The 24,295-nt window shown below is 53.0% G+C and overlaps 1 protein-coding gene across 1 annotated transcript in view; it reads left to right on the forward strand.

The window, feature by feature from the left end:
- TESC (tescalcin) overlaps positions 1–23,704 on the forward strand; it is a 62,763-nt gene extending 39,059 nt beyond the window's left edge. Inside the window, exons 3-8 of the mRNA XM_082668214.1 lie at positions 9,459–9,539; positions 15,309–15,448; positions 17,078–17,139; positions 17,236–17,343; positions 21,148–21,195; positions 23,451–23,704. Coding sequence (XP_082524340.1) covers positions 9,459–9,539; positions 15,309–15,448; positions 17,078–17,139; positions 17,236–17,343; positions 21,148–21,195; positions 23,451–23,528 — 517 coding nt within the window. The 3' untranslated portion in view covers positions 23,529–23,704. The remainder of the gene's footprint in view (positions 1–9,458; positions 9,540–15,308; positions 15,449–17,077; positions 17,140–17,235; positions 17,344–21,147; positions 21,196–23,450) is intronic.
- The last annotated feature ends 591 nt before the right edge of the window (positions 23,705–24,295 follow it).

The following is a 24,295-nucleotide window of genomic DNA, read 5'->3' on the forward strand; positions in this document are numbered from 1 at the left end:
TGCGTTAATATACAATATTTGTTTTTCTCTTTCTGACTTCACTCTGTATGACAGTCTCTAGATCCATCCACGTCTCTACAGATGACCCAATTTCATTCCTTTTTATGGCTGAGTAGTATTCCATTGTATATATGTACCACATCTTCTTTATCCATTCATCTGTTGATGGGCATTTAGGTTGCTTCCATGACCTGGTTATTGTAAATAGGGCTGCAATAAATATTGGGGTGCATGTGTCTTTTTTTTTTTTTTGCGGTACATGGGCCTCTCACTGCTGTGGCCTCTCCCGTTGCGGAGCACAGGCTCCGGACACGCAGGCTCAGCGGCCATGGCCCACGGACCCAGCCACTCCATGGCACGTGGGATCCTCCCAGACCGGGGCACGAACCCGCATCCCCTGCATCATCAGGCAGACTCCCAACCACTGTGCCACCAGGGAAGCCCACATGTCTATTTGAATTATGGTTTTCTCTGGGTATATGCCCAGTCGTGGGATTACTGGGTCATATGGTAGTTCTATTTGTAGTTTTTGGAGTAACCTCCATACTGTTCTCCATAGTGGCTGTATCATTTACATTCCCACCAACAATGCAAGAGGGTTCCCTTTTCTCCACACCCTCTCCAGCATTTGTTGTTTGTAGATTTTTTTGATGACGCCCATTCTAAGTGGTGTGAGGTGATACCTCATTGTAGTTTTGATTTGTATTTCTCTAATAATTAGTGATGTTGAGCAGCTTTTCATGTGCTTCTCCGCCATCTGTGTGTCTTCTTTGGAGAAATGTCTATTTAGGTCTTCTGCCCATTTTTTGATTGGGTTGTTTTTTTTAATATTGAGCTGAATGAGCTGTTTATATACTTTGGAGATTAATCCTCTGTCCATTGAATTGTTTGCAAATATTTTCTCCCATTCTGAGGATTGTCTTTTCGTCTTGTTTATGGTTTCCTTTGCTGTACAAAAGCTTTTAAGTTTTATTAGGTCCCATTTGTTTACTTTTGTTTTTATTTCCATTGCTCTAGGAGGTGGGTCAGAAAAGATCTTGCTGTGTTTTATGTCAGAGTATTTTTGCTATGTTTTCCTCTAAGAGTTTTATAGTGTCCTGTCCTATTTTTAGGTCTTTAATCCATTTTGAGTTTATTTTTGTGTATGGTGTTAGGGAGTGTTCTAATTTCATTCTTTTACGTGTAGCTGTCCAGTTTTCCCAGCACCACTTATTGAAGAGACTGTCTTTTCTCCATTGTATATACTTGCCTCCTTTGTCATAGATTAGTTGACCATAGATTCGTGGGTTTATCTCTGGGCTTTCTATCTTGTTCCACTGATCTATATTTCTGTTTTTGTGCCAGGACCATGTTGTCTTGATTACTGTAGCTTTGTAGTATAGTCTAAAGTCAGGGAGTCTGATTCCTCCAGCTCTGTTTTTTTCCCTCAAGACTGTTTTGGCTATTCTTGGTCTTTTGTGTCTCCATACAAATTTTAAGACTTTTTGTTCTAGCTCTGTAAAAAATGCTATTGGTAATTTGATAGAGATTGTATTGAATCTGTAGATTACTTTGGGTAGTATAGTCATTTTCACAATATTGATTCTTCCAATCCAAGAACATGGTATATCTCTCCATCTGCCATCTGTTGGTATCGTCTTTAATTTCTTTCATCAGTGTCTTATAGTTTTCTGCATACAGGTCTTTTGTCTCCCTAGGTAGGTTTATTCCTAGGAAGTTTATTCTTTTTGCTGCAGTGGTAAATGAGAGCGTTTCCTTAATTCCTCTTTCAGATTTTTCATCATTAGTGTATAAGAATGCAAGAGATTTCTGTGCATTAATTTTGTATCTGGCAACTTTTCTGTGCATTAATTTTGTATCCTGCAACTTTACCAGATTCATTGATTAGCTCTAGTAGTTTTCTGGTGGCATCTTTAGGATTCTCTATATATAGTATCATGTCATCTGCAAACAGTGACAGTTTTACTTCCTGTTTTCCAATTTGTATTCCTTTTATTTTTCTTCTTGATTGCCGTGGCTAGGACTTCCAAAACTATGTTGAGTAATAGTGGCGAGAGTGGACATCCTTGTCTTGTTCCTGATCTTAGAGGAAATGCTTTCAGTTTTTCACCATTTAGCAGGATGTTTGCTGTGGGTTTGTTGTATATGGCCTTTATTATGTTGAGATAGGTTCCCTCTATGCCCACTTTCTGGAGAGTTTTTATCATAAATGGGTGTTGAATTTTGTCAAAAGCTTCTTCTGCATCTATTGAGATGATAATATGGTTTTTCTCCTTCAATTTGTTAATATGGTGTATTACATTGATTGATTTGTGTATATTGAAGAATCCTTGCATTCCTGGGATAAATCCCACTTGATCGTGGCATATGATCCTTTTAATGTGGTGTTGGATTCTGTTTGCTAGGATTTTGTTGAGGATTTTTGCATCTATATTCATCAGTTATATTGGTCTGTAATTTTCTTTTTTTGTAGTATCTGTCTGGTTTTGATATTAGGGTGATGGTGGCCTCATAGAATGAGTTTGGGAGTGTTCCTTCCTCTGCAATTTTTTGGAAGAGTTTGAGAAGGATGGCTGTTAGCTCTTCTCTAAATGTTTGATAGAATTCACCTGTGAAGGCATCTGGTCCTGGACTTTTGTTTCTTGGAAGATTTTTAATCACAGTTTCAATTTCATTACTTGTGATTGGTCTGTTCACATTTTCTATTTCTTCCTGGTTCTGTCTTGGAAGGTTATCCCTTTCTAAGAATTTGTCCATTTCTTCCAGGTTGTCCATTTTATTGGCATAGAGTTGCTTGTAGTAGTCTCTTAGGATGCTTTGTATTTCTGTGGTGTCTGTTGTAACTTCTCCTTTTTCATTTCTAATTTTGTTGATTTGAGTCCTCTCCCTCTTTTTCTTGATGAGTCTGGCTAATGGTTTATCAATTTTGTTTATCTTCTCAAAGAACCGGCTTTTAGTTTTATTGATCTTTGCTATTGTTTTCTTTGTTTCTATTTCATTTATTTCTGCTCTGGTCTTTATGATTTGTTTCCTTCTGCTAACTTTGGGTTTTGTTTGTTCTTCTTTCTCTAGTTCCTTTAGGTGTAAGGTTAGATTGTTTATTTGAGATTTTTCTTGTTTCTTGAGGTAGGCTTGTATAGCTATAAACTGCCCTCTTAGAACTGCTTTTGCTGCATCCCACAGGCTTTGGATCATCGTGTTTTCATTGTCATTTGTCTCTAGGTATTTTTTGATTTCCTCTTTGATTTCTTCAGTGATCTCTTGGTTATTTAGTAACATTGTTTCGCCTCCATGTGTTTGTGTTTTGTACATTTTTTCCCCTGTAATTGATTTCTGATCTCATAATGTTGTGGTCAGAAAAGATGCTTGATATGATTTCAATTTTCTTAAATTTACTGAGGCTTGATTTGTGACCCAAGGTGTGATCTATCCTGGAGAATGTTCCATGCGCACTTGAGAAGGAAGTGTTATCTGCTGTTTTCAGATGGAATGTCCTATAAATATCAATCAAATCTATCTGGCCTATTGTGTCATTTAAAGCTTGTGTTTCCTTATTAATTTTCTGTCTGGATGATCTGTCCACTGGTGTAAAAGTGAGGTGTTAAAGTCCCCCACTATTATTGTGTTACTGTCGATTTCCTCTTTTATAGCTGTTAGCAGTTGCCTTATGCATTGAGGTGCACCTATGTTGGGTGCATATATATTTATAATTGTTATATCTTCTTCTTGGATTGATCCCTTGATCATTATGTAGTGTCCTTCCTTGTCTCTTGTGACATTCTTTATTTTAAAGTCTATTTTATGTGATATGAGCATTGCTACTCCAGCTTTCTTGTGATTTCCATTTGCATGGAATATATTTTTCCATCCCCTCACTTTAAGTCTGTATGTGTCCCTAGCTCTGAAGTGAGTCTCTTGTAGACAGCACATATATGGGTCTTGTTTTTGTATCCATTCAGCGAGCCTTCAGTGTCTTTTGGTTGGAGCATTTAATCCATTCACGTTTAAGGTAATTATTGATATGTATGTTCCTATGACCATTTTCTTAATTGTTTGGGGTTTGTTTTTGTAGGTCCTTTTCTTCTCCTGTGTTTCCCACTTAGAGAAGTTCCTTTAGCATTTGTTGTAGAGCTGGTTTGGGGGTGCTGAATTCTCTTAGCTTTTGCTTGTCTGTAAAGCTTTTGATTTCTCCCTCGAATCTGAATGAAATCCTTGCCAGGTAGAGTAATCTTGGTTGTAGGTTCTTCCCTTTCATCACTTTAAGTATATCATGCCACTCCCTTCTGGCTTGTAGAGTTTCTGCTGAGAAATCAGCTGTTTACCTTATGGGAGTTCCCTTGTATGTTATTTGTCATTTTTCCCTTGCTGCTTTCAATAACTTTTCTTTGTCTTTATTTTTGCAAATTTGATTACTGTATGTCTCAGTGTGTTTCTCCTTGGGTTTATCCTGTATGGGACTCTCTGCACTTCCTGGACTTGGGTGGCTAAAAACTTTCCCATGTTGGGGAAGTTTTCGACTATAATCTCTTCAAATATTTTCTCTGGTCCTTTCTCTCTCTCTTCTCCTTCTGGGACCCCTATAATGCGAATGTTGTTGCGTTTAATGTTTTCCCAGAGGTCTCTTAGGCTGTCTTCATTTCTTTTCATTCTTTTTTTCTTTTTCTCTTCCGCAGCAGTGAATTCCACCCTTCTGTCTTCCAGGTCACTTATCTGTTCTTCTGCCTCAGTTATTCTGCTATTGATTCCTTCTAGTGTAGTTTTCATTCCAGTTATTGTATTGTTCATCTCTGTTTGTTTGTTCTTTATTTCTTCTAGGTCTTTGTTAAACATCTCTTACATATTCTCGATCTTTGCCTCCATTGTTTTTCCGAGGTCCTGGGTCATTTTCACTAGCATTACTCTGAATTCTTTTTCTGGAAGGTTGCCTATCTCCACTTCATTTAGCTGTTTTTCTGGGGTTTTATCTTGTTCCTTCATCTGGTACATAGTCCTCTGCCTTTGCATCTTGTCTGTCTTCCTGTGAATGTGGTTTTTGTTCCACAGGCTGCAGGATTGTAGTTCTTCTTGCTTCTGCTGTCTACTCTCTCTCCCTGCTTTTTTTTTGGGGGGGGGGGGGCTGCACCACGTGGCTTGCAGGATCTTAGTTCCTCAACCAGGGATTGAACCCAGGCCATGACAGTGAAAGCACTGAGTCCTAACCACTGGACGGCCAGGGAATTCCCAAGAATTCCCTGCTTGGCACCAGGTGGTTCTCCCATCCCCATGCCTTTGCACAAAAAATCCTGGCAGGAAGGTCCTGGTCCCCTCCCCACGCCCCTTAGGAGAAGCTGCTCCCGGGCTAGAGCTTCCAGGTGCCACCTAAGGGGTATTGTTCTTAGCAATAAGACATTTCTTCAGCTCTCTGCCTCGGTTTCCTCATCTGTAAGGTGGAACTATGTTCTTACCTTGTAGGATAATAATGTAGGGCTCTCAGAACAGTACCTGACACCTTGGGAGCACATAGAAGGTCAGCTGCTGCTGCTGCTATAATTATCACCATCATCATTTTAAAATGACAGTCTCACTGCGTGTCAGGCATTATGCTAAGCACCTTACCTGTGTTTATCTCATTCAATCATTTCATTAACCCCATGGTCCTGCTGGGATATTCCCACAATCCCCATTTTACAGATGAGAAATCAAGGCTCTGGGACATGCAGTGGCTCACCCAGGGCCACATGCCTGGTCAGGAGCAGAGCCTGGACCGGCCCCCAGGTGTACTTGACTTCACTTCCCCTCTGATATTGGGGGGTGCTGCTTGGTCTGTATGCAATTCACAGATGAGGAAACTGAGGCTTGGGGAGTCACTAAGGTGCCCGTGGTGAGGGACAGTGTGGTTCTAGCTTCTGGAGAAAGGCAGCTAGCCTTCAAAGACACCTGCACAGACCTGCCAGGGGCTGTGCGGCCAGGACCCAAAGACACTGTGTCCCCAGTTCGATTCCTGGCACCTGCCTCACCTCTGGGCGGTCAGACCTCTTCTTTGTTGTTAATTTTCTCCTCCAGACACACAGTCAGGCTCTTCGAGGTCCTTCTGCCTCTATCCTCCTCCTGGGACCTTGCTGTCTGCTCTCCCTCCCAAGTCAGCCAGGGTCCCTCTGGCCCTTTGTAGGATGTCATAGTGCCGGGGGACCCTTCTTGCCACCTTCACAGGCATGGGGACCGGATGTCTCCCAGTGCCCCCAGAACCTGCAGCATCCCCATTTTTGGCCTCTCTTCCCTCCTGGGGAATTAATCAGATCTACTTCCCAGGCGTGTCCCCAAATGTGGTCCTTCCAGCAGCCCTGGGACAAAGCTCCTCTGAGAGCCCCATCCAGGACTCGGCGAGGCAGAGCGGGGTTGTGATGCTCTCCAAGGATCTGCAGACTGACTCCTGGGGGCACCAAAGGGTGTGGATGGCTGGGGAAGGAGCAGAGCCTGGGGGCCAGGTGCCCTGCCCACACCCGCCGTCCCTTCTGCTCAGCTGTTCGGTCCACACGCCGTGTTTTGAGCCCCTGCGCAGCCCTCAGCTGTGTGAGGCCTTGAGGCTGTGGTGCTGTGGAGACGAGAGTCCTGTCCCCGTGCTCTCGGATGCCTGAAGGCCTCCATCCATGGAGCCCTTGCTCTTCGCCAGGCACCGTGCTGAGAGTGACAGCCGCACGAGGCTCCTGTGTGTAGAGGAGCGAACGGAGGCTCAGAGAGGCTAAGTCACTTGTCCCAGGTAGCAGAGCTGGTAGAACCCAAGTCTGACTCCAGAGGCTGTGCCCACTTCACAGATGAGGAGACTAAGGCTGAGGAAGAGTTAGCAGTAGCCAAGACCCCTGGCCAGTGAAAGCCAGAGAGGGCTTGGGGGTCTCCTGCCAACTAGCAGCTGCTCGCTTCCTTTCCGTTCTCCCCACATCCCCTCTCAAGCTCCACGTGGCCCCTTTAACTTGACCTGTTCCCATCCTGGGGGCTCTGGGTTTTCTGTTTCCTCCTGTGGCTGCTTCCCACTCACAAGGAAGGAGGGGAGGATGGGGGCCTGTGCCAGTGTGGGGCGACTGTCATGTGCATGGGGAAAAGGGACAGGGGCGGTGAGATGATCTTTCACAGACTGAACACACCCGTGACCCCAAACCCAGAGCAAGGGCAGAACATCCTCAGCCCCAAGAGCTCCCTCCTGCTCCCTCCTAGTCAGCATTCCCGGTAGCTGACCGTGAACCTGCACAGGTGAGCACCTCACTTTTTGCTCTTTATATCGATGGAGCGATAGTGCAGTGGTTCTTTGCTTTTTGGTTTTTAAAAATAGCTTAGGGATATTTTAAAACAGCCTCATTGAGATATAATTCACATGCGGCACACTTCGCCCACTTGAAGTCTACAGTCAATTTTAGAATGTTTTCATCACCCCCAAAAGAAACCCTGTGCCTACGAGCCATTAACTATCCCCCGGCCCCTGGCACCCCCCAGTCTGCTCTCTGTCTCTATGGATTTGCTCATTCTGGACATTTCGTATAAATGGAATCATACGCTGTGTGGCCTTTTGTGTGTCCTCTTTCACTGCTAAGTGGGGAAATAAGGTTCATGCTTGTGAGGTTCATCTGGTTGTAGCATGAGTCAGTACTGCATTCCTTTTTTATGGCCAAATAAGTATTCCATTGCTGCAGGCCAGCTGCTCTGTGTCGCCCCCTTTAGAACTGGGCTCTCGGGAATCTAAAATGTTGGCGGCCACTGACACCGGCTCCTGAGTTTGGCCAAGTGCTGCGAGCAAGCGGAGCTGGGAGCGCTGGGGGATGGGGAGAGGCGGAGACACACAGAGATGGAGAGGCGTCGGGGGCGCCAGGCAGGTCCTGCTTCTCCTCCCTGAGCCTCAGCATCCCCATCTGTAAGATGGGGGCAGGACAGGGGTCAGCTGTGTCATGACAGAAGCTTCCAGCTCTGACGGTGCTGAATTCTCCGTGTACGTGACACTTCCTCCTTCCCAGCATGGGTTGGTTCTAGTTTCAAGTTCTGAATCTGAGGGCTCCTGGACATCCTTGTTTTAAGTGGCTAATATCCTTCCTCCTCTCCCCACTGGGCGTGCCCCCTTGTTCACCGGAATTCCCAGCCTGTGCCCTGGGTCCCTTCCAAGGCCACTGCCCGTTGAAGTCCAGGGAGCTGGAAGCAGATTCCGAGAACAAATGATGGCCTTATGCGGGAAGGTCAGGTAGATGAGGGACTTGCCTGCCTCCACGCCTGCAAACCCACAGCCTCTAGGACCCAGCAACGCCTGTGAGCAGCAACAGTGTCTGTGTTTGGAATTCACCCTCTCCTGCAAGCATCTCTCCTCCCTCTCTCTTTTTTCTGGCCGTGCTACTGTTTGGCATGCAGGATCCTGTTCCCTGAGCAGGGAGACCAGGGATGGAACCCACGGCCCCCTGCGGTGGAAGCGTGGAGTCTTAACCACTGGACGACCAGGGAGGTCCCTCTCTCTCTCTTTTTTTAAACAGCCTTACTGAAATACAGTTCACATATCCTACAATTCACCCACTAAGATGTGCAATGCAGTGGCTTTTAGTATGTTTACAGAGTTATGCATCCACCACCACAGTCAATTTTACAACATTTTCATCATCCCCATACCTGTAGACACCATCCCCATTCCCCATCACTCCCAATCCCCCAGCCCCTGGCAGTCGCTAAGCTACTTTCTGTCTCTATGGATTGATTTATTCTGAACATTTCATATGAATGAAATCATACACTGTGTGGTCTTTTGTGTCTGCCTTCTTTCACTTAGCACTGTGTCTTTAAGGTCCATCCGTGTTGTAGCCTGTATCTGTATTTCATTTCTTTCTATGGCTGAATAATATTCTCTTATATGGATAGACCATATTTATCCAGTTATCTGTGGGTAGACATTTGGGGTGTTTCTACTTTATGGCTGTTAGGAAGAATGCTTCTATGAATATTCATGGGCGAATTTTTATGTGGATAAGTGTTTTCATTTCTCTAGGGAGATACCCAGGTGTATACCTAGGAGTGGAATCCCTGGGTCACATGGTAACTCCATGTTTCTCACTTGTTGAGGACCTGCCACACTGTCTTCCAAAGCTCCAAGCCAGCATCCTGCTTCTCTGATTCCAGAAGGGCCAACTGAGGGTTTCCCTACTTGAGTTCTCTGACCCCTCGGAATGGGGTGCAGATCTTGTGTTGCTGCATCTTCCTGGGGGTGGGTGTCTAGGACGTTTATCAGATTCACAAGGGCATCTCTGAGCCTCCAGACCCTCTGTCGTCCTGCCAGCCCAGCGGTTAGAGGAGGAGACGGACCAGTGCAGCATATTCCAGTCCTGTCTCATTCTGGACTGTTCGTGTGGAGTCTGCTCAGGATAGAAAAACACAGCTTGAGAAGTGATGAACATGCTCTCTGACATCTGCTTTCTTTTCTCACTCTTTCCCCGGTGCGCCCCCTCCTTGGTACCCAGCAAGGAGAACTTCAACAACATCCCTGACCTGGAGCTCAACCCGATCAGATCCAAAATCGTCCGTGCCTTCTTCGACAACAGGTGGGCCTTTCTCCTGGAGCTGCCGATGGTGGGTGACTTTGGGGGAGCATTTGCCCTTGTAACTTCTTGCATGACTCGTGTGCTCGGAACAGCCCCTTAAACTGACGCAGAGAAGAGGGGGCTTTGTCAGGTAGGAGCTACAAGCCACAGGTCCAGGGTCTGGCAGTCCTGGATTCATGGCTGGGTGACTTGGGACAGCTCACTCAATCTCTCTAGGCCTCTGTATTAGTTAGCTATGGCTGTGAAACAAATTACCCCCAAACTTAGCAGTTTGAAGCAATATATATTTATTGGCTAACCATTTTTGAGAGTCAGGGATCTGGGTTCTCAGGCTCAGAGTGGGTCAGCTGGGGCTACATTCACCTGAAGGCTTGACTGGGGGAGGCTCTGCTTCCAAGCTCACTCTCCTGGCTATTGGCTGGAGGCATCTCATGGACCAGTCACCAGGGCTACCACACCTGGCAGCTGGCTTCCTCCAGAGTAAGCTGTTCCAATGAGAGAGAGAGAGAGATTGGGCGCCTGAGATGGAAAACACCATCTTTTGGTAACTTCATCTTGCAGATAACATGCCATGACTTTTGCTGTATTGTCCTCGTCAGAAGTCACTGGGTCACCTCGCACTTGGAAAGGGGACCACACGGGGCACGAATACCAGGAGGCAGGGTCACTGGGGCTGCCTCGGTTTTCTCACGTATAGAACGGAGGTGATAATAGCACCTGCCTCTCAGGGTTGCTGTGAGGCTGTGCTGAGATGAGGTATGTTAAAGAGCCAGGGTAGCTGTCGTTACGCACAGCACCCTGGCTTACAGACTGAGGCAGAGAGAGGCACCATGGACAGTATCCCAAAGCTGAGGCTGACACCAGAGTTCATGTCCCCAAATGTCTAGTGTCGTCGGAGTTGAAGGACTCACATATCCCCATGGAGATCACTGTGTCTGAGGCTTGGTGGAGAGGTGCAGGGGTGGGGGGGTGAGGGGGTCACGCCCTCTCCAGGCTGCCAGAACCTGTGGACAAACACACCAGGGGCCCAGGCCTGACACCCTGTGTCTGCAGAGATCGCTGAGAAGCAGAGAGAACTGGCAGAAAGAGGAAGGAAGGGAATAGGCATGTCCCTTCCTTGAGGTCGTATCATGGGTGGGGACTCCCGGACGGGTTTCAAGTTGTACGAGCCTGAACCGCCCAGCTCTGGTTCTGCCAGGGCTGCAGGGCCCTGAGGAAGACTCCGGGCCTCACCTGTTTATGGGTTGGGGCTACGGGGTCCTCAGGCTGCCCCAGAAAATGCAGAGGCCTTTCTCCCGGACCTGTGGGGTGAGACCTGAGGAGAGAGTGCCCAGGAGTTACCTAGGCAAAGCAGAGAGAGACCAGAACTGCACGTGCAAAGACCCTGTGGCACAGGGAGTGGTGCGAGTGGCAGAGGGGGCCTGGCTGGAGCACAGAAGGCCAAGCATGGTGAGAGGTGTGGGGTGGGCAGGGCCCTCAGCTCCTTTTTAATCCTCGTTCTGCCTGCGGAATCCCAGAGGGAGGCCTGGGTGGGCAGTGAGGCAGAGCAGGATTGGGGGGGGGGCTGACAGCTAGTGGAGAGGGGAGGTGGCAGGGGGAGCGGTGATGCGGCCCCCAAACGTGGAGACGACATGGTTGTCAGGGCCTAGAGTTGGAGGCATCACAAGAAGATGGTGCAGGGTGACCAGAGCCTAGTGACACCTAACGTGTCTGTATAGACACACGCCTGCATGTATGTGTCTGTGAGGCTTGTTTCCAAACGGCTGGACGAGACTGGGCCAGTTGTGAAGTTGGCCGGGCCCCGGCGACCCAGCCTTCTGTGGGTTGGAGCTAGAGGGGCTGGTGTCTCCTGGCCCTAGGTGTGCTAAGGTGAAGAGAGGATGACACCCCAGAGGTCCTGGCAAACCCTGCTTCCCCCGAGCCTGTGGAGCCCACCCAGGGCCAAGGGCTTGGTTCTTCCATCCTCACCGCCAGCCCAGGAGGAGACAGGTTGGGCTGGAGAGGGGCCCGAGGGAAACCTCTGGTATCCTGATTGGGGGGTGGGTTTCTCAGGTGCACACATTGGTCCAAATGTAAGATATGTGCCTTTTACTGTATGTAATTATTCCTTAAAACAAATCTGGGGACTTCGCTGGTGGCGCAGTGGTTAAGAATCCACCTACCAATGCGGAGGACACGGGTTCGAGCCCTGGTCCGGGAAGATCCCACATGCTGCGGAGCAACTAAGCCTGTGTGCCACAACTACTGAGCCCGTGTGCTGTAACTACTGAAGCCCACATGCCTAGAGCCCGTGCTCCACAACAAGAGAAGCCACCGCAGTGAGAAGCCCGCGCACCGCAACGAAGAGCAGCCCCCCCGCCACAACTAGAGAAAGCCCACGTGCAGCAATGAAGACCCAACGCAACGAAAAATAAAAAAAAAGTAAATTTAAAAATTTATAAAACAAACAAAAAAACAAATCTGGCCCGAGGTGGCTTGGTGCTCAGCTGTCCCCTGTGGGAACCAGAACAGATCCAGGAGTTGCGTTTTCAGCTCTTAGAGTGGAATTTAGGCGTTGCCAGGCATCTGTCCATGAGCACTGCCTCTGCTGAGGGGACAGTGCGTGAGCAGGGGCCAGAGGACAAGAAGGCGTGCCCTGAGTCAACAGTCCATAGTCAGAGGCAGGAGAGACCCGCTACCGTACTTGGGGCATCTGAGGTTAGGACAGAGCTCTTAAGGGCAGCGCAGGTGCAGTGGCACCTAAAGGGTGGAGGAAGGGGCCTTAGTCGATCAGGGAACGTTGAGTGCCCAGAAGGTGGGCATTGAAACAAGCTTTGGGGCCCCTGGGGAGGGGAGTGTGGTGGGAAAGGGTGGTGAGAGCTGGGCGGCTGGGACCAAACCTCTTGGGCCTGGGAGACCAGGTTGGGGGCTTGGGGGTCACCCCAAGAGCTGGAGGAGCTTCCCAGAGGGCATCGAGCAGGGGAGCGACAGAGTCTGATTTGCTTTTTGCAAAGCTCATTCTGTCTGCGTGTGGTGTGCCCGCTGAGATGGTGGAGGCTGGACCAGGCTATCCCAGGAGAGACGAGGAGGGATCCCAGAGAGATCGGAGGAGTGAAACTGGAGATGGACTGGATATGATGGGGACGGAGTCAAGGGATTCTCGGGTCTGCAGGTCTGCAGTGCGGGCAGCTCACGAGGCACCTGCTCTAGGGAATTGCTATCGGAAGATGACGCCTGACAGCAGGAGAGGGAGGGCAGTGGCCAGTAGGGGGTGGTGAGAGCCTCCCCTGTGGGGCCTAGGGCCTCGGCCTGGGGCGGTTGCTTAGAGACACGGTGTGGAGAAGGGGAGGCCCCGGGTGAGTCGGTGGGCAGCCCAGAAGTCACCAAATAAGGGAGGATTAAGGAAAGGCTTCCCTAGCCTGGACCCAGAGCAGCTCGGCGCCTGTGCCTCCTTCACATCTCGTCCTGTTTCAGCAAGGAGGTGGGGGAGGACTCAAGAGGAGGGGATTTTCCTTTCAAGAAATACCAGCGTCCACCTTGCTTCCTAAGACGTTTTGAACCAAGAAGCTGGTCTTGGAGGGCAGTTTGAGCTGGGTTTGTCCCCACCTCCAAGGGCTCTGATCCTTACAGGGTCATCGGAGAGTTAAGGAAGCGAAAAGACTGCTCTGAATCAGGCCTCCTTGCAGAAAGAATGCTCTCGTGCTGCGTTGCAGATTTGGATGTAGCCCCTGTTCTTCTGTCCCCCGACCCAGGTCTCGGGTGCTCCGTTGTGGAAGTGGACCGGAGTGCACGTGGGTCTGGCTCTAGGTGCTGCGTCTGGGTTTCCTCGGTCTCTGCATTGTGGTCACCTTTAGAGACCATGATGCTGGCCCGTGTGGGCCTCCTGGGGACACTAGGAGGAGAAGGGTTGCCTAGCCCCTGAATCAGGTCCTGATGCTGAAGCAGCCAGGTCTCGACCTTCCCTGAGAAGGACCCGTCCGTGGCCAGCCTGCCCCGGGGTTGATCACGTGTCCCCCGAGCTCACTGTCATCCCTCTCGCTGCAGCCTGAACCCCTTGAGAGGGACGTGCAACCCAAACACAGTGGAAAGACCTCCGAGGAGCCCAATACATCCTGGGGCTATTTTTACGCCCTGTAAATTTGGACTGTGCCCCTGACAGCAAGAACTCTGAGATGATTAAAAATCTGCCTGGAGTAGCGGTGGAAAAACTTTGTAAGAGAAGATTTCCGGGAAGATTGAGAGTTTTTACTCCAAGACTAGGCTTCCAGAAGATCTCGCCTTACCTCTCAGATTTGTTGTTTCATGATCCACCTTCCCGGTTCCAGGCTTGGGAGCCACCTCTTTCTGGAAGATGTCCTGGCATGGAAGATTGGGAATCGCGAGATCTCTAAACTGTGAAGTGTGGTACTTCAGGGGCAGTATTTGAAAAGGAGTAGATGGGCCCCTAGAGAGAGAACCTCGAATGTATTCCTTTAAACCGAGATATGGTCCTAACCGCAGGTGGGACCCAAATGCATTTGTCAAGCCCTAGCCCTTGACTGTTATCCCAGGCCAGCTGAGAACTGTCTCTTTGAAAGGATGCACAGTGAGGGCAGAGGGACCCTCAGCCCATCAGCCCGATGGCCACCTGCACCAGCGGAAGTCGGTTAGTGATGAGGGTTTGGCAGCAGTGGGTCAGGAGCCCGTGTTTGGTTGGCGTCATCTCCAAGCTGTTTTCTCAACTCTTCTTCTCTGCCAGGACCCTCACCCAGTGGCTTTTCAGTGCACTCACGCATCTGCTGAGTATCCGCCGTGTGCTAGGCACAGGGCAGACCCAGCCTTGGGTTCGCTCCCCGAGCCCCGCCTGGAACACAAGCCCTTTTCTTGCCCCCTGCAGAAAAGCACATCCATAGGGATGTTGGAGTGGTGGGAAAGTGCACAGGGAAGGGAGGTGTGACGCAGGCCCCCCTGGGACTCTGTGCCGTGATCTATCAGAAAACCTGCCGTCATCGGCGAGTTTTGCACTTTGGTAGGAAACGTCAGTCAGAGCTGCCTGTAACTGATCGTTGTGCTGGAGTTTTAAACAGCTGATAGCAGGAATTGGCAAACTTTCTCTAAAAGGCCAGAGAGTAAATATTTTAGGTTTTGCGGGCCACATGGTCGCTGTCACAGCTGCTCAACTCTGCCTCTGTAGCTTGTAAGCAGCCACGGATACTATGCAAATCAGTGGGCCTGGCCGTGTGCCAATAAAACTTTATTTATGGACGCCGAAATTTGAATTTCATGGAGTTTTCACTTGTCATGAGATGCTATTCTTTTTTTCCCCGGCATTTTTTTCAACCATATTAAAACAGAAAAACCCCTCTTAGTTTATGGGCTGTATAAAAATAGGCAGCATGTGGGATTTGGCCCCCAGGCTGCAGTTCGCTGACCCCGATCTAAAGGTAAGGGTCAGGAGATGTACCTGGGGGAATTACTGCCTCGCTTTCCCCGTGTTTAAGTGCCCAGCTCTGTGCACCGCAGCGTGCCCGGGCAGCCCTCCATCCCAGCAGCTGTGCAGTTGCCCGTGTCTCCCCCCAGGTCCTCAGATGGTGATTTCGGGGGGGGGGGCTCCGGGGACGGGCTGGACTAAACTGCCCTGGGGCCCGGGGCCCCCACGAGCAGGTTGTTGGGAAACAGAACCCAAGGCTGGGACAGCCATCGTAGGTGAAGTGTGTGCGCAGAAGGGCCGGGTTCTCGAGGGCTGTTGGTAGCAGAAGGACAAGATTCTGTTCTTAATGCATTTCCGACACCCCCTCGTGGCTCCCGTAGGAACCTGCGCAAGGGGCCCAGCGGCCTGGCTGACGAGATCAACTTCGAGGACTTTCTGACCATCATGTCCTACTTCCGGCCCATCGACACCACCATGGATGAGGAGCGGGTGCAGCTGTGCCGGAAAGAGAAGCTAAGATGTGGGTGTCCCGGGGCCCCTCCCCGGTGCGCACCTGGCCGCCCCCAAGGGGGGGTTGGGGAGGGTCGGGTCAGGTTGCACCAGCCCAGACCTTGGGGAGGTTGGTCCCGATTTTCACACACAAAGCGTGGTGTTTGCACCTCCCTCTCCTCGGAGGCTGTTGCGTGGCAGCCTCCTTGTTGACACTTCTCAGCAGCTGGTGGTTTTCTGGGAACAGAAAGAGGTGTCAGTGATTGGAAAAGGTTAAGGCCCTTGGTTTGGACAGACCTGGTTCAATCCAGCCCCTTCACTAAGCAGCTGTGTGACCCTGAACCTGACGGTGGGGATGAGGACTGAGCATAAGGGTGATTCTGAGGCTGGGTGGGATCTCGGGTGCTTCCTGAAAGTTCCTTTCTTCCCTCCCCTGGCCCATGACTGGCCACTGTATGCAGTTTCACGGGGCGGCCTCTGTGGGGCTTGTCCGTCCCAGAGGAGCCTCTGCTGGCCCTGGGCTCTGAGCAAGTTTAGCTGGGATCGGCCTTGGTGGGGGATGGCACAGAGTCCCAGGGTGGCTTGCGTCACACCTCCCTTCCCCATGCACTTTCCCACGACTCCAGCATCCCTCTCTATCCCACCCGAGCAGCAGCGTCTGCGCAGCGTCTGCAGGGACATGTAAACACGGGGCTTGGGCTATACTTAGCTCGGGCTGTGTACTGAGGGTTGTTGGGGGCAGGGCGGTGATGCCTGGTGTCCGCCCGGCTTCCACACTGTTCCAAGGACCAGGTCAAGGGGTGTGAGGGCTGTGGGATGGGACCCACTCTGGTTCAAACCCCCGGCTGCCCCTCCCTTAATGGGGTGGCTGCAGGCAAATGCCTTAGCTTCTGTGAGCTTGGCAGCCCAGTCTGTGAAATGGGCTCAGGGCAGCCCTGGCCTCACGGGGTCATGTGAGGATGAGAGGAAGAGATGTTTGCACAGCGTCGGGCTGGATAAATGCCAGGACCGAGGACTTTTATGAGCCTGAGGCTGAGCTAGGAGGCAGAGAGGTCACCTCCCCTTTAGCTCCTGGATCTGTTGGGCTGCGGGATGCTGAGTGATGTCAGTAAAGGGACCACGTGATGTCACTAAGAGTGAAATAACCGGAGCGGGTGTGAACGCCCCTCGTACCATCGGGGCCGGCTCAGATCTGCCAGGGGCAAGATGTAGGCAGCCGGGTCCGTGATCTGCCCCAGGCCTGGGATGACAGCCGCCCTCTGGGTCCGTCAGGAATGACACTTTGAAATAACGCCGAGCTGGCTTCCTGTTAATGAGACTGTCACATCGTCTGCACTCACAGTGTGCCAGGCGGTCGCTGGCCCTGGTCCACCAGCCTTAGCTCACCTGGCAACACCATGAGGCAGATGTGTGCTTACTCCCATTTTGCAGATGGGGAAGCTGAGGCTCAGAAAAGTTAGGTCACTTGCCCAAGGTCACCCGCCAGGAAGTGGTCGGTCTGGCCCCATGGCCTTTGCCCTTGCCCTCTATGGCTTCGGCAGGTTTCTGTTACTGGGGTCTTTTGCTCAGTTTGAAGTAGGGGAAGGTTGGGGGGCGGGGCGACCCGGGCTCCCCTCCACCTTGCCTGACTCAGCCGCTCTCTCCCCCTGCCACCCCCCAGTTCTGTTCCACATGTATGACTCAGACAGCGACGGCCGCATCACCCTGGAAGAGTATCGAAATGTAAAGTATGCTCCCGCGCCGGCGGGCCCCAGCGCCTCCCCTGCCCTGCGGCCGGGACGGAGGCCCGAGTTCACGGCGTCTCTGCTCCACCGGCAGGTGGTCGAGGAGCTGCTCTCCGGAAACCCCCACATCGAGAAGGAATCTGCGCGCTCCATCGCCGACGGGGCCATGATGGAGGCGGCCAGCGTCTGCGTGGGGCGGATGGTGAGAGCCGCCGGGGCCGGACCCCCAGATCCCTCCCTGCCCCTGCTGACCCCGCCGTGCCGTGCCCTGGTACTAGTCTGTGTTTGTGGAAGGCCCCAGCGGGCAGAGACTGTGCGTGTCCTGCTCGCCGCTCTAACCGGGCCTGGCGCAGACCACTGCTCACAGGCTTCTCGCTGCTTTCCTGTCCCCCCAGAAGACCGGCCCCATATCCCAACCCCTGGGGGGTCAGGCCAAGCAGGGGAGTCTGGCTTTGGGGGCCGTAGACCCCACTACGTAGCTCCCTCGGGCCCACAGGCAGTGCCTGGCACAGTGCCAGGCCCAGTTGGCGCACAGCCCGGCCTTGCTCTCATTTAATTATTAATGAGGGGATTTGTGGCCTGGAGGGCAGGGGTCAGCAGGGAGCTCTCTTGAGGGCCCACAGTCTGGGGTCCAGCGAGGAGCTGGGAGCAGCGGGGGGTGACGTGTAGATGAGACAGGAGAGGGGCTGGGCCATCAGGGCTTGTGTGCTGATGAGGGTGGGAGGCTCCGTGCTGACAGAGGCACTTGCAAGGCTGCTACGGTGGCCCAGGCGGAGGGCCGGGCTCGAGCTCTGATGGGGAGGAAGGCGGGTGGGACCACGTGATCAGGAGCTGGGACACAGCTGAGGCTTGTCGGGGTCCCACTGGCGTAGAAGTGGCTGGATCATTTCTGGAACCGTGCTGTTGGGCCTCCGGTGATGTCGGTGGGTTAGAGCAGGGTTTCTCCGCCCGGCCTTGTTGGCATGTGGGGTTGTCCTGGGGTTGCAGGGGCCTGAGCAGCCTCCCTGGCTTCCACCCACTAGATGCCAGTCACCGTCCAAGTCGTGACAACCAACATGTCTCCAGACACGGCCCACCGTCCCTGGGCCGGGGGACGAAGTCACCCCCAGTGCAGAACCGTTGGCGCAGAGGGGCACAGGAGCGAACGGTCAGGGCAGTGGTAACTGGCACGTCGTATGAGGGGTCACTGCCGGCTTTTACGTGCTCTGATGGTGCCGTCGTCAGGGTGGGGAGGCACGGACTCTGGCAGGCGCCTCCTGGAGGCTCCAGGCAGCCAGGTGCCCCCAGGGTCACCTGGAGGGTGACCACACAGCGTGTGCCGGCACCGTGCTGGCTTCTTCACGTGCATCACTTCATAGATTTGTAACCTTGCTTCACTGGTGGGGACATAAAGAATTTTCTGGACTTTGGGGGCAGCGACCTTTTTGCTGCGCTGGGTGGACTCGCTCTTGCAGGGCCGGGTCCACTCCAGACAGCCCCTGACGCAGGGGCTCGGAGCCCCCCGGGAGCCATGCGGGTAGGCACGTGACCATCTCCATGGATTTTGTTCCCTGAGGGTTTCGGGTGGTCCCCCTGGGGCCGTCCCCTCTGGTTCCTGTGTATTTATAGTGGCTGCAGCCCCAGACACCATCATGGCTTTGGGGTGACCCCAGCCCAGATGGAGGGGTGTTTTCCTGCCGAAACCTGCTGTCTGTGCCCAGGCCTGTCATCAGGAGATGGCGGGCAGGGGGCTGAGGTCACTTTCTCAGCCTGTATTTCATTTGTCTGCTTCGGGGACCCAGGGAGAGGCTTCTGGCTTTGGCGAAGCCACCCCACTCAGACAGTTAACTGCCGCGGAAAAGGCCGGTGACCTCGGTGGGGAGCGCGGGGATTCCCCTGCCGGGTTGCCTGAGCCAGATTCCCACTTGATTTAATGACACTCTCCTTCGTTAAATTGCTCCCCGTCCCGCTCCAGTTTCAATTGGCGACAGTTTTCTTAATTTGCTGTAGTAAAATTGCTGTCAGCTGCTGATCTGCATAAAAGCTGCACAGCCTCAGAAGCCGGGGCTTTCCGGGAGTCCGTGCCGGCTTCCTGGGTGCGCGTCCCGCTCACCGTGTGCATCTCTCTTTATGTACGGATCCTCTGTGTGCTCTTAGAGGGTTTTCTTGTGTGATCGTCGACCAGATACACACAGAGGCTCAGGGTGAGGGGTGGCCGAGTCAGTTCACACCCTGTGGCCCCTGAGGACGCTTAACATTTCTGCCCGCACCTCTCACCAAAGACAAATGACGCATCGCCCCGCCGTAACGGACCTCCGAAGCCGGCTGTCGACTGCGGCAGTGAGCTCTTTCCAGGGTGTTTCCCTGGAAACCTTGTTGTGGCTGGAGGCTGGGGCAGCTGTGCTGGGGTCTCAGCCTAGGGCGCTGCCCTGACCCTGCAGCCCCTCCACCCAGTGCCCGCCCTCCAGCCCGGCTCTTGGGCCGGGGGGACCTTATCTGTAATTAGCTCCCCTCGCTGCCCTAGGAATCCGGAGTCTCTGGCAGGGAGTGGGCGGCCACTTCTGTCTGTGCCCCTGGGCAGGAAGAGCCGACAGCCCTAGGGACAGGGCTGGCCCAGGCCTTCTAAAAAATTGGTGTTTTTCATAATATTAAAAAGTATATCCAGGGGACTCAGCCCTGACGGTCCAGTGGTTAAGACTTCGCCTTCCAGTGCAGGGGGTGCAGGTTAGATCCCTGCTCGGGGAGCTAAGATCCCACATGCCTCTCGGCCAAAAAACTAAAACATAAAACAGAAGGAATGTTGTAACAAATTCAATAAAGACTTTAAAAATGGTCCACATCTAAAAAAAAAAAAAGTATATCCAAAATTAGATTAAGAACAGAACCCACCTCTGGGAGCTGTTGTGAGGTTTGCATCAGTTCGTGGTAATAACGTTTGTAAAGTACACACGGCACGTGCTCAGAGAGCGCCTGCCGACGTTTTCTTAAAGACACGTAGGAACAAATCTCTAAGCGGTACAGAAGGAGAAGTGCGTCTTTCTTGGCCCTCCTCCCCTCGGCCCTGGTCCTTTTCCCTAAAGAGAACTGCCCTTGATGGTGTTATTCCCGACACAGGCCGACGTGTACACGTGTGTCTTTCGGTTCTGACTCACACAAAGCGGCACTGAACTGCCGCGGCTCGCTCTCCCCCGTGCTGACCCCACAGGTCCGCGGAGCAGGTGGCAGCCGTCTGCTTCGTGATGTAGGACAGAATCTGCAGCCATCTTTCTGCTCCTTGTTTGTTTTTTCCCCCCGTGTATGTATCTTGGAGCCTTTTCCATATCAGCAGGTCTAGATCGACCCCTTCTTCGTGGTAACCAATAGCCAGGGCGACCACGATTTATTTGGCTGGTGTTGTATTGACGGGCAGTGGGGTGTCAGCCCAGCTTTCACTGTCACAGAGGGCGCCGTGGGGACGTGGTCTTAGCACCATGGGCAGGAGCCCCATTTATCATCTCGTGTGTGTGCAGAGACTGGCACTGCCAGTGACTTGGCAGGTGGGAGGCTCCTGGGCCAGATGTTATCAGGGTGACTCACTTGGCCCTTTCCCCAGTGTCTGGAGCGCAGGTCGGCCCAGAACTGGTCTTACCAAGGCTGGTTTGAGGAGGCAGGACCTAGAAATGGCAGGAGGTGTCTGCTGGTGGCCGTACTGTTGGGAAGTGGCGGGAGGCGGCTGTGCCGGGTGGAGCGAGCCCTGCCTCTGTGCCCACCCTCTTCCTTTCCCACCCTCGTCTAACCTGTCCTCCCTGGGGGGCGTGGGGGGTGGCCCTGGTGAGCCTGCACCACCTTCCGTCCCACCATCGAGCCAGTGAAGGAGACGCTGGAGTTCAGGGCGACCAGCCTCGAGCTGGAGGCGAACAATCCAGAATGTTCTCCCCATTCTCATGATTCTACCTAAATGGCCCCAGCCTTCTGTGTTGCAGGGTGGGGGGAAGATGGAGAGTCTCCAGGCAGAAGCCCCTCACTGCACCCTGTGCTCTGTCCCCAGGAGCCTGACCAGGTGTACGAGGGCATCACTTTCGATGACTTCCTGAAGGTGGGTACCTGGGGGTGGGGGTGGGCACGGGGGCTGTGCTGGGGGCTTGAGGGGGCCCCTGCTGGTCAGGAGATGGGCGTCTCTGTGGAAAGGGGTCAAGCCTGGGTGTGGCCTTTAAAATAGTTTAAACTGGTTTTACTTATTTTTATTGGAAGGGTGATGATAGGTATACACGGTCAGAACAACTAAGCAAGTGCAAAAGGGCCTGTAAGGAAAACTCCATTTTTCTCCCCCCCCTCCTCAGAAGCACCCTGTTGACAGTTGGAGCCAGGGTTCTGGAATGTTCTGTGCCTGTAGAGACCTGCCCTTCACAGAAGCACACACTGGTGTTGACCGCGTGTGCTTCTGCCCTGGGGCTCGCAGCCCATGCTGCTTGTCTGGCTTCCCACCTTCCACCCTTGTTAGTGGACATTCAGGCCTCCCCCAGCCTTCACTGCTACAAACCTGCTCGCAGGCTGGGAACTGGGGCCCCTCGCTGCTCTGACAGGCAGATCCCTGTGGCAAGGAGTCGAGCCCCCCATGCTCTGCCCGTGCTTTGGCCCTGAGCATCCCAACAGCGGTGTCCCCGAGCCCCTTCCAGGAGGCAAGGAAGATGGGAAGTCAGGGGGACGATACCCAGGGTAGCCCCCTGGCCGGCCGCCGACTCTCCGGGCGGCCCCTAGGGAAACGGGCCTGTCCCTGGGTTGGGGCCAGGGACTCTGGTGAGCTGAGGGGCAGCTCGGCTGGGCGCTCCCCCAAAGTCTGCGCCGCCAACCTGGCCAGTCATGGCAAGAGGAAGGGGGCGGGCGGCACAGACCTGGGCCTGAGGGAGAGACCTGAAGGGCCTACTGGGCCAGAGGACAGGCGCCCCATGCCCCCGCCACCCCCAGGGCTGGGCAGGGCAGGCAGACTGGGAGCGCCTGAGCTGCCGTCGGTGCCACAGGCCACCTTGGCTTGTTCTGAGGTCTGCGCTCCAGAAAAGTGATGACACCCAAGCAAGAACCAGAATAAGGAGTTAGAAGATCAGGGAGGCCAGGGAAGGTTAGGGAGGAGGGATGGCTGCTTTAAGCCAGAAGATAGGATGAAATCCAATTTTGGCCTCAGAAACCAAGCTTCTTCCCCAGAAGGCTGCCCCCGCCGCTGCCCCGCCTCTAGTGTTCCCAAGGCCGTTGCCTCTGCACCGTGGGAGTTTTTCCTGACCAGCCGGCCCATCCCATTCTCTGAGCCCCACCACTAGCCTCTTGACCTGGCATCACCCGGCCTTTGGCAGAAACCACCCACCCTGGCATCCAGGTATCTTCTCCTGGGAACATCTTGTTCACCTAACAAGGAAAGCACCTGGCGGGCCGTAGGCATGTGACAGTGGCTGAGGCCTCCCTGCCACTTGGGTGCCCACAGGGCTCTGCTTTCCCCAGCCTCAAGGCTGTCCCTGGAGATGTTGAGGGCGACAGCTTGAGAGTTTGAAGTTCTCACATAAGCAGGGAGACAGTGACAAGTCACTGCCCACCACGTCCCTCCGCTCCTGTTTGCATCCTGCCCGCCATCTCTCCATCTGTGGTCCTCCTGGGCCCCGAGTGGCCAAGGAGCTGGCGGGCGCACAGTCCTGCCCGCGCTGGGGCTTCCTAGTGTGGCAGATACAGGGTCTGGTGGCCTGAGTGTCCGCTAGGGCCCTAGCCAGGATGGACCGTGATGGCAGTGCCAGTAGCAGGTATGTGGTGATGGATGTGGGCTTTGGCAGAAATTACCTTTCCTGGGCATGAGCCTTGTCTGTCTGGAACACGGTGACCTCCTATCCCTGGGAAGACCTAACTGTTGTGACCTTTTAATTTATAACGATGGCTTAATGAAACCTTATAATTGCACAGCCCTTAACAGTTTATAAACCGCTTCCGTGCATGATTCCCCTGGAGCCCCCAAAACATTCCGTGAACGGGCAGCACAGGTGGTGGTCTCGACACTTTTCTGGTGGAAAGGAGGTTTAGTGGGCTTAAGGAATTTGCATGAAAATCATAGAGCCTGAAGTGGCGGGTGGGATTCAAGTGACTTCAGCTAAGAGCTTGGATTCAGTACTTAATAATAACTTGCTGTGACAATCCATAAAGAATCCAAATGTCAGCCCAATTAACCAGCAAAAAGGCAGATGGAAGTTTCTCTTCCACGCTTCGCACTGGATTCCACCTGCGGGAGCTTCTCAGTGGGTGGCGGAGGAGGGCGGGTGGGAATGTGGCCGAGGACTCCGGTGGGGATGCCCGCTCACACTGCTCCGTCTGTTCCAGATCTGGCAGGGGATAGACATCGAGACAAAGATGCACGTCCGCTTCCTTAACATGGAAACCATCGCCCTGTGCCACTGACCGCCCCTCCCCCATGGAGAACCCGCACTTGGACCCGGGCAGCGAGGCCCACGGGGGCCCTTTTGCTACAGCTCTTGTAAATAGTCAACATCCCTTGCTCATCTCTTTTTCCCGCAGGGTATGGTACATGGGGCTTTGCTGTTTTTATCTCCAATAAAATAGAAAAAGGGTTTGTTAATGAACCTGGCTCCTGTCTGTTCCCCACGTCCATGCACGTGGCCTGGCCGTTTGGCGGCCCGCGGCTGGCTGACTATATGAGGAGCGAGGGGCAGCAGCAGCAAGTCTTCAGAGACTGGTTTGCAAGCGGATTTATTTTTCCCTTCCTTTCTGGTTTATTGTGGGTTAAATATTTGCTGTTTTCCCCGCATGAGTGCTGGGAATTCACCTGCCTTCGCAAGCCTAGGCAGGAAAGTAAGGAGAAGCAGCTCCTCACTCCATGGGGGCCGGGACTTGGGGGGGGCGGGGGGGGGGCTTCCTTGGTGCCACGACCGGATATTCAGACCCAAGGAGGAGACAAGTGGAGCTGAGCCTGGGCCAGCTGCAGTGAGGGCCCGACCTCGTCCCATGGTGCTGGGGCCGCCAGCGGTCCGGGCCTGGCGGGAACAGGCTGGGTGTGCCCTGCGGCCCTTCCTCAGGATGGGGGCCGGCTGCATGGTCTGCACTCCACTGTCCCCAGCGCCGCAGCAGCAGCAGGGGAGGTGACTGCCCCAGGTAGCATCTCCCACAACTCCCATTGTCACCTTCCAGCAGTGGGGTTTGAGGGGAGG

This window comes from Grampus griseus (genome assembly GCF_964374135.1).
Source record: "Grampus griseus genome assembly, chromosome: 12".
NCBI classification, from domain to species: Eukaryota; Metazoa; Chordata; class Mammalia; order Artiodactyla; family Delphinidae; genus Grampus; species Grampus griseus.